This window comes from Diabrotica virgifera, chromosome 1, assembly GCF_917563875.1.
Source record: "Diabrotica virgifera virgifera chromosome 1, PGI_DIABVI_V3a".
Taxonomy (NCBI): Eukaryota; Metazoa; Arthropoda; class Insecta; order Coleoptera; family Chrysomelidae; genus Diabrotica; species Diabrotica virgifera.
Genome location: NC_065443.1, coordinates 153019358 through 153033852, shown reverse-complemented (window position 1 = coordinate 153033852; position 14495 = coordinate 153019358). Strand labels below are relative to the sequence as shown.

General features: G+C 31.3%; 1 protein-coding gene across 1 annotated transcript in view; it reads left to right on the top strand.

Moving 5' to 3' along the window:
- LOC114327785 (ephrin type-A receptor 2) overlaps positions 1 to 14495 on the top strand; it is an 82145-nt gene that overhangs the window by 55022 nt on the left and 12628 nt on the right. Inside the window, exon 7 of the mRNA XM_028276495.2 lies at positions 9985 to 10160. Within this exon, the coding sequence (XP_028132296.2) occupies positions 9985 to 10160 (176 nt within the window). The remainder of the gene's footprint in view (positions 1 to 9984; positions 10161 to 14495) is intronic.

The following is a 14495-nucleotide window of genomic DNA, read 5'->3' as shown; positions in this document are numbered from 1 at the left end:
CTGATATTGCTTGAAAATCTACAACTGCTTTGTTTACTTTCTCGGGCACCATGAGTCCCAGTCCCTTTTCAAAATATCTCTTGATCTCCCCACTTCTGAACAGTCGAGTTCATTATAAAAATTATAATATCTAATTTACTCTGGGCTAATTAGCAAAATACAAGGAAAAGTTATTTACCAGCAATTTTATTGCTGGAATCGAATCTTATGATTGTATATATTAATAATATAGGTATGCAAAGTCCGCAGATAGTGTGCTACTTTTTTTATAAACAAAATGGCGCGCGAAAATCGTGTTTTTTTTTTAATTTTTGCTCTATAACTCCAAACATTTTAACTTAACGCCAAAAACACTCAAATAAAAATTCACCGTAATTAAATTCTGCATAGATACGTGCTTTTCCTGATTTACTTCGACGAAACTTTTCTCCGGAGAATGTGGATTTTCCAACAAAATCTTTAATTTTCAACTAAAATTTTAGATAAGTAATTGTTCATCAATAATTAAATAACTTGGTAATATAAAAGCTATTTTCGTGTAGATAATAATTCCAGAAGCCCATGGAAATTGAATAAACCTTTTAGCAACAATTGAATTGTTAATTAAAAAGTTACGGTCGCTATAATAACCACAATAATTATGATACATGCGGTGGAAGCGTGCTGGGCCCATAACCTCTTGAAATTAATGTGGAAGGAAGGATTATCTGGGGTACTTAGAAAATGAGACACGCCATGTTCAGTTCAATATCAACGACTATTTTATTTCAATACGTCACATAGGCAACTTACAATACAATACAATATGTTTACATTGGTTATCAACCGATGGCACTACATGTATTAAAATACTTATTTTTTGATACATCTCAACATAACTATGATTTTTGTATAAAAAGACACTGTAGTTATCTAATGTACTTTACAGAATTGAAATTGGACTATTTAAGCGGCCTCAGGAATATTTTAAAATTATAAACAATTTTTTGACTTATAAACAATTAAAATATTTCGGGAAATATTCAATTAAAATAAATCATGTAAACGGTATTGGAAGAAAAGCGGCAGGACGCTTCTTTTAAAAGAAAAAACGTTTAATTGTGATGAGTGGTTCCTGAGATACATATTGAAATGTTGGCTATCATGATCCCCAAAAACATGTAAATCAGGTTGGCAATATTGACAGAAGAAGTAGTCTAATAAAATGGTTGTCACGAAGTGTTGCATGTGAATTATATCTCCCAGTAAATATACCTAATTAATAAGTACTCGGCAAGCTTCCTTCTCCAAAAGGTTATGGACTCCAGTTTTACACACCAAGAGTACATTCAATAAGAAGTAAAGTTTTTGCAAGTTCGGCAAAGCGACCCCTATTTCTACGCTCTGTACTTTTATTCGCACTTTTAATTATATTGGACAATTATATTAGTCCTGGTTACTGGATAATTGTCAAGGCCATAGTCCAAAAAAATAATAAGAAGAAAAAATAAGATGCAGGTTATGTTATGCAAACGTAAACAATTGTATGTAGTAAATAAAATTAGTTATTAAAATGCAGTACTGCAAGCAAAATACAATTAATTAAATTTACCTTTATATAATAATTGCATATCATATCGATATTGTGGAGCAATATATAATTTTTCTGCTTCAGTGACACAAGGTATGAAATATACGTCAATTTGACAATTTCAATTGACAATATGAATTATTTAAGATAGTTGCAATATTTCTCCGCGACTCGCGCACGGTCGTTTCTCGTTTCCCTTCCAAGTACTTGCACACCGCGAATACCGACCGGCACTACCGGCAGTGTTGTGAGTGACCGCAAAAAAAATGGCAGTCCAAAGCTTAAATGGCGCGAATTCAACCGTGAGTTTGTATTCGCAATTAACATCTACGAACTTTTCGTCATGTAAATTTAGATTAGGCAATCTTCTAGATGCCAAAGGTGTTAAAGATTTTATGTGTTAAAGATTTTATTACCACTGAAGTAACTGCAACGCAACTCACACAATTGTCAAGAGACGAGCAATCTCAACATAAAAATCACGATGCAACAGCAAGGTCAATCATTGCCACATTCATTAAGGGCGCTTTACAGCTTGCAATTCTACCTGCAAGACGCAAGAAAGTTGCCTAAAGGCATGCGCAGTATGTCGTCAGTTGATTATTGCATGCAACTTCTTGCAATTGCGCGATAATCGGTTTGGTGCCATTTTTTCTGTAAGTTTTCATGCAAGTCTAGGGGAATTTGATTTTTCCACAATATCAAATGTCATTGACGACACGGATTCACGAATACATGCCGATCAGCTGTTTTCTGTTTGTGAAATATATCAACGATGGAAATGAATGAATACTGAAATGACACTTTCTGAGATTCTATAATTATTGTAAATTGTATATTAAGCTACGGAAACTCTCTCTCTAGCTAAGTACCTTAGGATAATAATTAATTTGTGTTTCGCAGAAATAGTATTTCGAAATATAGATTTCTTTGTAATTGTTCAATTTTTCCCAAGGGTTTATTAAAATGTACATTCATTCCTAGAAAATTAGAGACATTTTCATCATCTACTTGGATAAATTCTTCTGTTGGAGATACATTATTACCCCTCTTCTTGTTCAACTAAGATCTTACTCACCATCTCCGATCTCGGCGTTCTAAATTAGTGACTAAAAGGCTGGCTGCAGCAATAATAATACTTAAAGTTGCTGCTACCGCCTTTTTCCTTTTATATTTGGTTATTTCTGATAGTCTTGGCATTTCGAAATTTACCAAGTTAAATAAACAGCAATAAAGTATTTAAAAAAAAGCAAAAGTTTATAAGTTAGGTTAAGGGTAAAACTTTCAAATTGCATGCGAGCCGGGTTGCAAACTGTAAAAGACCATGCAATAGACTTGCATGCAAGAAATTGCAGCAAGTTTTCTTGCAAGCTGTAAAGCGGTCTTTACAGATGAACATTTAGAATATATTTTCGTGACTGTGAACTCAGCATTCGAAATGATAAAAAGTTTAGAAAAAGTGTTTGAAAGAAAAAGTATTCTTTTTCGTTTATATGTGCGGAAAAAGTTGTTAACGTTGAAATACAAAAAAGGTTTCGATTTACAAAAATTTTTCGTTGAATTCGATTCTTTAATCCGAGAGCTTGAATCGACTGGAACTACAATCGAAGAAGACGACAAGGTACGTCACGTTTTGTTGACAATGACAGATACGTTTGACACTGTTAATACCTTGTTATTACTGTCTTGGAAACTTCAAATGATAAACCAACTGTTGATTTCATTAAAGCAAAATTACTAGATGCAGAATTGAAGCTGAAAAATAATGTACAAGTGAAGAATCCTCTTTTTATACGAAGCAATACAATAAAAAACCCCGATGCTCATTTTGTGGACTTGAAGGCCATCTAGTGTCCAATTGTTTCAGAAAAAAACAATAATAATTAGAAAGGTAACAATAATCGAGGGAGATTTTTTCGAGGAAATAACTATTCCCGTGGCAGAAGAGCCAATAATGATACACAAGGTAAACAGAATATACATGTAGCCGAAGACGAAGTAAGTTTTATCACAGCCCTACCAGCTGAAAATCTCAAGAATGATGACAGCCAAATTTCGTTTATAATAGATTCTGGAGCATCACACAATATGTGCAGCAATAAATATGAACAATTTTGTAAGTAGGTAATATTATTGAAATTAAGCCTGTTGGCATTAAAATAGCAGATGGAAAAGTGATGACCGCTCGTACAAAAGGTAAATTAAAGGTTTATTACAATGAAACTCCTATTAACATTGATGTTCTCATTTTAAATGAATTAGAATATAATTTATAATCAGTCAGTAAACTAAACAGTTTAGGTTTCACAGTAGTATTTAAAGAAAATAAGGCTGAAATAAGAAAAAAGAACTTTAAACTTATTTGCTATAAACATAAGAGTAACTTATTTGCTGCAAATTTTCAATTAAATAATTTTCAATCTAGTTTAGTAGCAAAGCATAGCGATAAAGACTTATGGCATTTACGTTTAGGACACGTAAATAGAAGGGGACTACAATTGTTGGGACTTCCCTATTCAGATAAACTATGTGACTCATGTCTACAAGGAAAAGCCACAAGGCAACCTTTTAAAGAAGTTCTATACAAAAGATCCTCTAGAGTTGGGGAACTTTTACATGTTGATACTTGGGGACCATCCAAAGATCCCACATTTTCTGGTGAAAAGTATTACTTATCAATTATTGATGATTTCTCACATTTTAGTGTCGTATATTTAATGACAAGAAAAAGCGAAAGCGAATCACATCTTATTAATCATATTGAAAAATTAGCTGCAGAAGGCAGGAGAGTATCTAGAATAAGAATGGATAAAGGTGGAGAGACGTCTTCTAAATATTTTAAAAACTATTGTATACAAAATGGTATAGTACAAGAATTTACTGCAGGGTACACACCTCAGCAGAATAGTATAGCCGAACAAGTTAATCGTACTATTTTAGACAAAGTAAGAGCAATGTTTGTAGAAACAAATCTTCCAAAGAGTTTGTGGGGAGAAGCAGTTAGAACAGCTGTTTATCAGCTTAATCGAACTCCATCACGAGCAATTGAATTACAAGTACCAGCAGAAATATACTTAGGCAGACTTGACTTGTCTAAACTCAGAGTTTTTGGTTCAAAAATGTGGTACTACAACCTACCAAAGCAAAGTAAATTAGAACCAAGAGCAAGTAAAGGTATAATGGTTGGATACAGTGGTGCTGGTTATAGAATTTGGAATCCACTGACCAAGCAAATCAAAATTTCAAGAGATGTTGTTTTTGATGAAACACAGTATAAATATTCTCCAGAAATATCGTCGAATAATCAAAATATTGAGGAAATTTTACCAAGCCAAAATGAATTGGAAACATTTGAAACAAATTATGAAGAAAGTACAGTCCAAACATTAAGAAACACTACTGAAATTAATTTACAAGATGAAGAACCAGTAAATTTACAAAATACCAAAATTACTTCCTCCAGTAGAGAAATAAAACAACCTTCGAAGTTCAAAGACTATGAACTTTATTATGCATATTGCTTAGTTACATCAACACCAGTAACTTATGAAGAAGCAGTAGAGGAAGATGAATGGAAGCAGGCAATAGAAACAGAACTAGAATGTCTTGAAAAAATGAACACGTGAATCCACAAAAATACCTCATGATCAACAAATCATAAATACAAAATGGGTATTTAAAACAAAAAGTGATGGCATGAAAAAAGCTCGCTTAGTCGCCAAGGGTTATGAAGAAGAAGTGTTTTTAGATATATATTCACCGGTAGCTAAGATGGCAAGTGTAAGAATTTTATTATCACTGGCTCTCAATAACAACTGGAAGGTATACCAATTAGACATTCCTTCAGCGTTCATGAACGGAGTGCTACATGATGTTTATATTCATTGTCCTAAGGGTTATAAACGACAAAGCAAAGTTCTCAAACTACAAAAGGCTTTATATGGACTGAAAGAATCACCCAAATGCTGGAACCAACGATTCAACAAATGGGCAATCAAAATTGGTTTTAAAAGTGCGGAAAGTGACTGTTGCGTTTATACAAAGAAAAATGTGTGTATGTGTATATGGGTCGATGATATCCTATTGTGCGGGTATTCGATTCAAAAAATTATTGAAAGTTTAAAAAGTGAGTTTAACGCAAAAAATCTCGGTTGTGTAAACAACTTTTTGGGTATTGATTTTGAATATTCTGTAAATAAAAATGATGTAAAAATGTATATTTCTCAAAAACCCTTAATCAATAAGATAATGGAGAAATTTAATATGACGAATTGCAATGTTAGCAAAACACCAGTGGAAACAGGTTTTCAGGTTGACAAAACTAATACAGTGGAACCCCGATAAGTCGGCCCCCGATAACCCGGAACTCCGGCTACCCCGGACCGATTTTTATCAGACAAACATTTCAACAATAAAAATGTATTGCTGTTACAAAATCTCGTGAACCTAATTCATTCATTTGGTGACGTCAATATACGAACGAAACGATTGATGAATCCGACATTACTGAAAATATCAGGGTGCAGATGGGACCCTGTCGCGCAATTCGCAGCAAATAAAATAGTCGTATGTTTTTGGCTTCATTTTATTTCGGTTATACATACGCATTTTCAAGGTTCACCAGGTTTTGTACCAACTCTATGTAATATAATATTTGAGAGATAATGGAACCGGATTGAACTACATATACCATAGTAAAAATGATGACTCATGGTACACCACATTCATTGTCGAAAACAACAGGCACCTGTGTTATCCTTTATTTTTTTGAAACTGTCTGTGTTAGCATTGTTTAGAAAAGACTATTAAAATTCTTTTTTTAACAATGGTCTTAGTCATCACTGTTATTAAATAACATAACATCAGAGACGGTATTGTGTGTAGTAAAGTCGTATTATTGTTCGCTTCCGTTTTGTAATCGTTCGTAAATTTATTCAGATTTTGTGTTTGCGTGTCTTTTGTCTATAAGGGCAACAAAACGTAAAAATGTTGTAGTGACAATGGAAAAGAAACTAGAAGCATAAGTAGAATTGATAAAGGTGAATCTTGCAGCATTATATTATGGTGTCGGTACATCTACAGTATCGGATTGGAAGAAAAATAGAACTAAAATCGAAGAATTTTTTTTTCAAAATGATAACAAAAGACAGTTTGGACAATCGGAGCAAAGCTAATAAAGCTAAGAATGAGACTTTTGACGACGTTTTGTATGTGTGGTTTTGTGTGGAATGCGAACGTGGTTTACCAGTGTCTGTGTGACAATTATAACGGAGTTTATCTGTAAGCATACCATATTTTATTAATTTTTACCATTTTCTCCGGCTAACCCGGATTTTCGATAGCCCGGATCGGCCGCGGTCCCAATTAATCCGAGTTAACGGGGTTCCACTGTACTAATAATCAAATCTCTGTCAATGTGCCTTATAGGCAATTAATTGGAAGCTTAAGATATATTGCATTAGGTAGTCGCCCTGACATAATGTTTTCAATCTCTTATTTAAGTCAATTTCTCGATTGTCCTGATGATATATTATGGAAAGCTGCTAAACGTATTATTAGATATTTAAAAAATACAATTAATTTCTGTCTTATAGACAGTAAAAATATAAAAAGAAAACCTTTAATATTTGCATATTCAGATTCAGATTGGGCAGCAAATGTCAATGATAGAAAAAGCATGTCAGGAGGTATAATATATTTTCTAGACAATCCAGTTTTATGGTATTCAAGGAAACAGAGCACTGTTCATTGAGCAGTACTGAGGCCGAATATATTTCATCAACTGTTACATGTTGTGAGTTATTGTTCACAAAAAACTTAGCAGAAAAATTATTGAACGAGAAAATAACTGGTAGTATATTATATATAGATAACCTGGCAGCTATGTGTATTGCAACAAATTCATTTAAAGGTAAAAGGTCTAAGCATATAGACACAAAATATCATTTCATTCGAAATTTAATTGAAAACAATGTAATTACTTTACAGTCCATAAATACAAAATCAAACTGCTGATATTTTCACTAAAGCTCCTTCAAATGAAATATTCTCACGTCTCAGAACTTTGATCAAAATTCAAGAATGTTGAAAGTTTTTATAGATTAGTACTTTTATACTTTAGGCACATACTCATGTGAATTATCTATTTGCTTTTTTTATCATATTCTCATGTTAATATTTTTTGAGTTAATGAAAGTTTTTTTTGAATATTTTTCTATATAGGTATGAGTTGTAACCTGAGTAATGTAGGATGTATAAGTATGTTTGTATGATTTCATTTTGTTCAATTATTGTCAAGACTTGGTTAGAGTCAAGATTGTTGTTTAGTTGACAATTCATCCAAATTTACTATTTATGTAAATGTTGTATAAATTGAGAGGGGGTATTGAAATGTTGGCTATCCTGATCCCCAAAAATATGTAAATCAGGTTGGCAATATTGACAGAAGAAGTAGTCTAATAAAATGGTTGTCACGAAGTGTTGCATGTGAATTATATCTCCCAGTAAGTGTACCTAATTAATAAGTACTCGGCAAGCTTCCTTCTCCAAAAATACAATCGGTCAAAGTTGACCGGCATTTACGGCAACGATATAAACAATTGGATCATAATTTTTGAACCATCACCTTTTTAGTTTTGTCCTCTTTCTCCACACCAATTTTCATATCATTAAAATACTCATAACATACATTATTATAATAAAAACTTTCGATATTACGAGTGAAAATTGACAAAAATAGCAAAATTTCAATCAAAAATTAGGTTGGAGGAAATGTAATCTCAAAGCTCAAAATCGGTATACGTTAAAAAATGCATTTTCTCGGCTTCCCATGGAGCAATTTTCTTCATTCTTTTTTTGTTCCCAAGTAACTGGAGTAGAGCCATCTAACTAACGCATTATTAAACGTCAAACTTGCTTGTGTTTTGTTGTAATAGATTAATTTATTTATAAGAAAAGAAAACTACATATTTTTTCCAGTTGTAGACTTTTTTAGGTAAACTTACTACAAGCGTACCTTTTACCGTTAAAAACACAAATATTCTCATTTGAAAGCTGTATAATTATTTAAACAATCTTTATTTAAAACAAATTAAAAAATTTTCTTATAATCAATAAATTAATTTATTATAACAAAACAAAAGCAAGTTTGACATTTAATAATGCGTTAGTTATATGTCTCTACTCGGGTTACTTGGGAACAAAAAAAGAATGAAGAAAATTGCTCCATTGGAAGCCGAGAAAATTCATTTTTTTTAACTTATACCGATTTTGAACTTTGAGATTACATTTTCTCGAACCTAATTTTTGTTTGGAATTTTGCTATTTTTGGCAATTTTCACTAGTAATATCGATAGTTTTAATTATAATAATATATGTTACGAGTATTTTAAAGATATGATAATTGGTGCGGGGAAAGAGGATAAAAATAAAAAGGTGATGGTCCGAAAATTATGATCCTATTGTTTATATCTTTTTGTTGTTCTGAAGCTATTTTCTTGTGGCATTTTTATAATCAAGTATATTCAAATGGGCAATAAGCCACAATTTTACCTAAAAATGATTTTATTAACGTTTCGACGCCCAAGTCGGGTGTCGTTGTCAAAATACAAAAAAAAAACGTTTTCATGATTTATTTTAATTTAATATTTCCCGAGATATTTTAATTGTTTATAAGTTAAAAAATTGTTTATAATTTTAAAATATTCCTGAGGCCTCTTAAATAGTCCGTTTCAATTCTGTAAAGTACATTAGATAGGTACAGTGACTTTTTATACAAAAATCATAGTTATTCTTATGTATCGTAATTATTGTGGGTATTATAGCGACCGTAAATTCTTAATTAACAATTCAATTGTTGCTAAACTGTTCATTCAATTTCCATCGGTTTCTGGAATTATAATCTATACGAAAAGAGCTTTTATATTTAATTACTTATCTAAAATTTTAGTTGAAAATTAAAGATTTTGTTGGAAAACCCCGCATTTTCCGGGGAAAATTTTCGTCGAAGTAAATCGGGAAAAACACGTCTCTATGAAGAATTTAATTACGGTAAATTTTTATTTGAGTGTTTTTGGTGAAAAGTTAAAATCTTTGGAGTTATAGAGCAAAAATTGAAAAAAGCACGATTTTCGGGCGCCATTTTGTTTATAAAGAGAGTAGCACACTATCTGCGGACTTTGCGTACCTATATTATTAATATATACAATACAATCATAAGATTCGATTCCAGCAATAAAATTGCTGGTAAATAACTTTTCTCAAAGATGGCCTATTCTCCGATAATCTGCCCAGACTAATTCTAAAATAGTAGCCATCAAAAATTACGTTGTTGATCTGAGTGAACATGAAACTGCCGTATTTTACTATTGACATAGTTTTTAATATTGAATAATATAGTAAAATATTTTTTTAAGGATGGAGGTATATTAGGATATCATACACCACCAAGTGTAATAATAAGTCAAGAATATTCCATAAAATCTGATATTTGGGCTTTCGGATTGCTTGTATGGGAAATGCACTTTATCAAATATGGTGGTTTTTTGTTTATGCTAAAACCTATATTGGACCGATTTAGATTTTCTGGAGAGTGAGTATGTCGTTATACATTGCGTTACTTTTAAGATTAGACAGGATAAATGGATATGTCGAATTATACAGAAACAGGGATACACTTATTTTGCAATTGAAGATTTGAAATTAGATGTTTGTAAAGTTGCCAGGTTTACCATTTTTCTGATACCATTAGTTATATTGGTTTTTTTAAATACAACATTTTGCATGTTGTACCTTTTTAACGTCTTAAAAAGATGTTAAAAACAAAAGCCTAGAAACGTCTAATAGTCTCAATATATTTTTTTATTCTTACTACGTATTACATAAATAGGGTGGGCCAAAGAAAAGAGTCCACCTCGATATTTGGCAGTAGTTATCAGTTTTTAAGGAAATTCCGAAACAGGTAAATTTTTATTTTTAAATTACAATTTTTTAATATATATTTCATACTAGTGACGTCATCCATCTGTACGTGATGACGTAATCGATGATTTTTTTAATGGGAATAGGGGTCGTGTGGTAGCTCATTTGAAAGGGTGTTCAATTCTCTATTCAGTCATATAAACAATAATATCATTATTTATACAGGGTGGCCAAAAAAATAATTTTTGAATTAAATTAATTGACGCAAAAAGAAGAATGTATGTAATTTATTTAACTCAAAATACATTCTACTGTTGTCAGAAAATAGAAAAAAATGTTTATTTCGCAAATAAATATTTCTATTCGCTTAAATTAAATGTTCAAACTGTCAAGAGGTAGGCGGGAGGATGTTTGTGATTTAATTTAAACATTATTCTTTTTGCGTCAATTAATTTGGTTTATTTATATTGGTTATATTGGTATATATTGGTTTTTTTAAATACATTTTGCATGTTGTACCTTTTTAACGTCTTAAAAAGACGTTAAAAACAAAAGCCTAGAAACGTCTAATAGTCTCAATATATTTTTTTATTCTTACTACTTATTACATATATAGGGTGGGCCAAAGAAAAGAGTCCACCTCGATATTTGGCAGTAGTTATCAGTTTTTAAGGAAATTACGAAACAGGTAAATTTTTATTTTTAAGAGGATCGGTACGTATTTTCGGCTGCAATGCTATTCAAATGGGGATTCATTTTTTTCGAATCCTGAGAAAACTAATAAGTATTTTTAAAAAATTTAAACGCAGAATGAAAGATCACGTTATTAGCGAGATCCGAAAGTCCCTGAGAACTTCTATAATGTTTATTTTAATAAGTTACAGGGGGTGAAAAACTAAGAGAAAATTTAGTGTGATTTTTAATTTCAAATATATTATTCAAAATAAACTTTTTATTTATTCTAAGGGACTTTCGGCCTTCGGTAATAATTTAGTCTTTCATTCTGCGTTTAAATTTTTCAAAAATATTTATTGGTTTTTTCAGGATTCGAAAAAAATACAACACAATGCCGTGGTAATATTTTCCAAATCTATCTTTGTCTTACAACGCACTCAGCCGAATATAATATTGTCAGCATATATTGTCAGTCAGACACTGACAATCAGTGACAATTTTAAATATTTGACATTGCATCGGGAATATGTTGAGTTATTGATTAAATATTATTGAAATATAGTGTATTTGATAAATAATTGATTTAAGACGTGAACTTAATAAAAAGTTATTTATTGTGTATTATTTGTGGAAGATCCAAGCAGAGAATACATCAGGATAATATATTCTGTGATCCAAGTATTTTGTTGTTAAAGATGTTCAAAATTGTAAGCGTTTCATAACAATATATTACTAAAAAATCACTTTAACACTTTTCTTCTTTTCTCGATTGAGTATTAGTCTTTGTTGTACAAATAAATTATTACAATCACTGAATACATAGTTAGTGAAAAAATTATCACATTTATTAACTGAATTAATAATTTCCAATTATAAAAATAACAGTTATCCAAGAACATTCAAAACCCATCTCTTTAAATTAATGATGACATTTTCAAGTAGAATGACATTCTAATAAAATGTTTACATATCAATACCAGTGTGAATTTTACTACACGTAATTTGCCGTGTAAAGACAGAAAAAGTAGGGATACACGTAAAATATTTGCGAATTATGTACCCATAGCCTTAAATTACAATTTTTTAATATATATTTCATACTAGTGACGTCGACGTAATCTATGATTTTTTTAATGGGAATAGGGGTCGTGTGGTAGCTCATTTGAAAGGGTGTTCAATTCTCTATTCAGTAATATAAACAATAATATCATTATTTATACAGGGTGGCCAAAAAATAATTTTTGAATTAAATTAATTGACGCAAAAAGAAGAATGTATGTAATTTATTTAACTCAAAATACATTCTACTGTTGTCAGAAAATAGAAAAAAATGTTTATTTCGCAAATAAATATTTCTATTCGCTTAAATTAAATGTTCAAACTGTCAAGAGGTAGGCGGGAGGATGTTTGTGATTTAATTTAAACATTATTCTTTTTGCGTCAATTAATTTGGTTTATTTATATTGGTTATATTGGTATATATTGGTTTTTTTAAATACATTTTGCATGTTGTACCTTTTTAACGTCTTAAAAAGACGTTAAAAACAAAAGCCTAGAAACGTCTAATAGTCTCAATATATTTTTTTATTCTTACTACTTATTACATAGGGTAGGTGGGGGTAAAAGTACGCACGGGGCAAAGGTACGCACTTACATTTTTCAGTAACTTCTTATATGTTGGCGACAACATCTTGTGGCATATGTTTGTACTACGCAGTAGCATTGGATGAGAAACTTTGGCGCAATCAGGGCGAACACAACAACAAAAATGAGGTAAAAATTATTTTTGTACCTTTTGATCTAATTTTTCTTAAAAATTGATTGATTCTAATTCTTAATCTTTCAAACTCAGATTATTATTGGTTAGGCATGTTAAAAGTTTATTTGTTAGAAGTCTTCTTCTACATAACAGTTTGAATTTCATATGTGCATAGTTTCATATTAGGGTTAGATATATTATTGGTTGCCGGATGGGGCAAAAGTACTCACACAAATGGGGCAAAGGTACACACTGCGAACGTTGAAATGGGGCAAACGTTCACAGTGCGTACCTTTGCCCCCAGTGAGGTAGACTTGGCAAATGCATGTTTCAAGTCAATCTTCAAAGTGAATATCAAGTTGAGCTTGATATTCTATCAGCTAATTTTGTCTCAATTGCAAAATGTCTCAAATCCGCAAAAGTACGCACGTGCGTACTTTTGCCCCATTGGGTGGGGCAAAGGTACGCATTTACAATTTTTTTTCAAAATGTTATCAACACTACAAAAATGATATTAAAGAATTTCCATTTGCCTAATATGATTACAAAAGTATCAATTTCACTTTCATCTATACTCTGTGCCAATTCACGGATTAGGAGATTCACTAGAGATGAAAATTTAGAAAATGCGTACCTTTGCCCCCACCTACCCTATATAGGGTGGGCCAAAGAAAAGAGTCCACCTCGATATTTGGCAGTAGTTATCAGTTTTTAAGGAAATTCCGAAACAGGTAAATTTTTATTTTTAAATTACAATTTTTTAATATATATTTCATACTAGTGACGTCATCCATCTGTACGTGATGACGTAATCGATGATTTTTTTAATGGGAATAGGGGTCGTGTGGTAGCTCATTTGAAAGGGTGTTCAATTCTCTATTCAGTAATATAAACAATAATATCATTATTTATACAGGGTGGCCAAAAAAATAATTTTTGAATTAAATTAATTGACGCAAAAAGAAGAATGTATGTAATTTATTTAACTCAAAATACATTCTACTGTTGTCAAAAAAATAGAAAAAAATGTTTATTTCGCAAATAAATATTTCTTTTCGCTTAAATTAAATGTTCAAACTGTCAAGAGGTAGGTAGGTGGGAGGATGTTTGTGATTTAATTTAAACATTCTTCTTTTTGCGTCAATTAATTTAATTAAAAAATATTTTTTTGTCACCCTGTATTAATAATGGTATTAATGTTTACATTACTGAATAGAAAACATTGAACACCCTTTCAAATGCGCTACGACACGACTCCTATTCCCATTTAAAAAAAATCATCGATTACGTCATCACGCTCTAAATAAACTGCGCGTCATAGAAAACGGGCACCCTAAAAAATGGGTCATTTTTTATGTCGCGTATCTCCTTAACCTGTTGTCCGATTTAAGTGATTTTTTGAATATGTTATAGCCTTATTCTTTGTCAATATCCATGTAATAATATTTTTGCTAAACAGGTAAATTTTCATTGTATACCGGGTGTACCAATCAAACTGTGTGTTTTTTCTCAAAGTTCGCAACACCCTGTGGAATATTCTAGCCTTTATAAAATACTGAAATGAAATCCTGA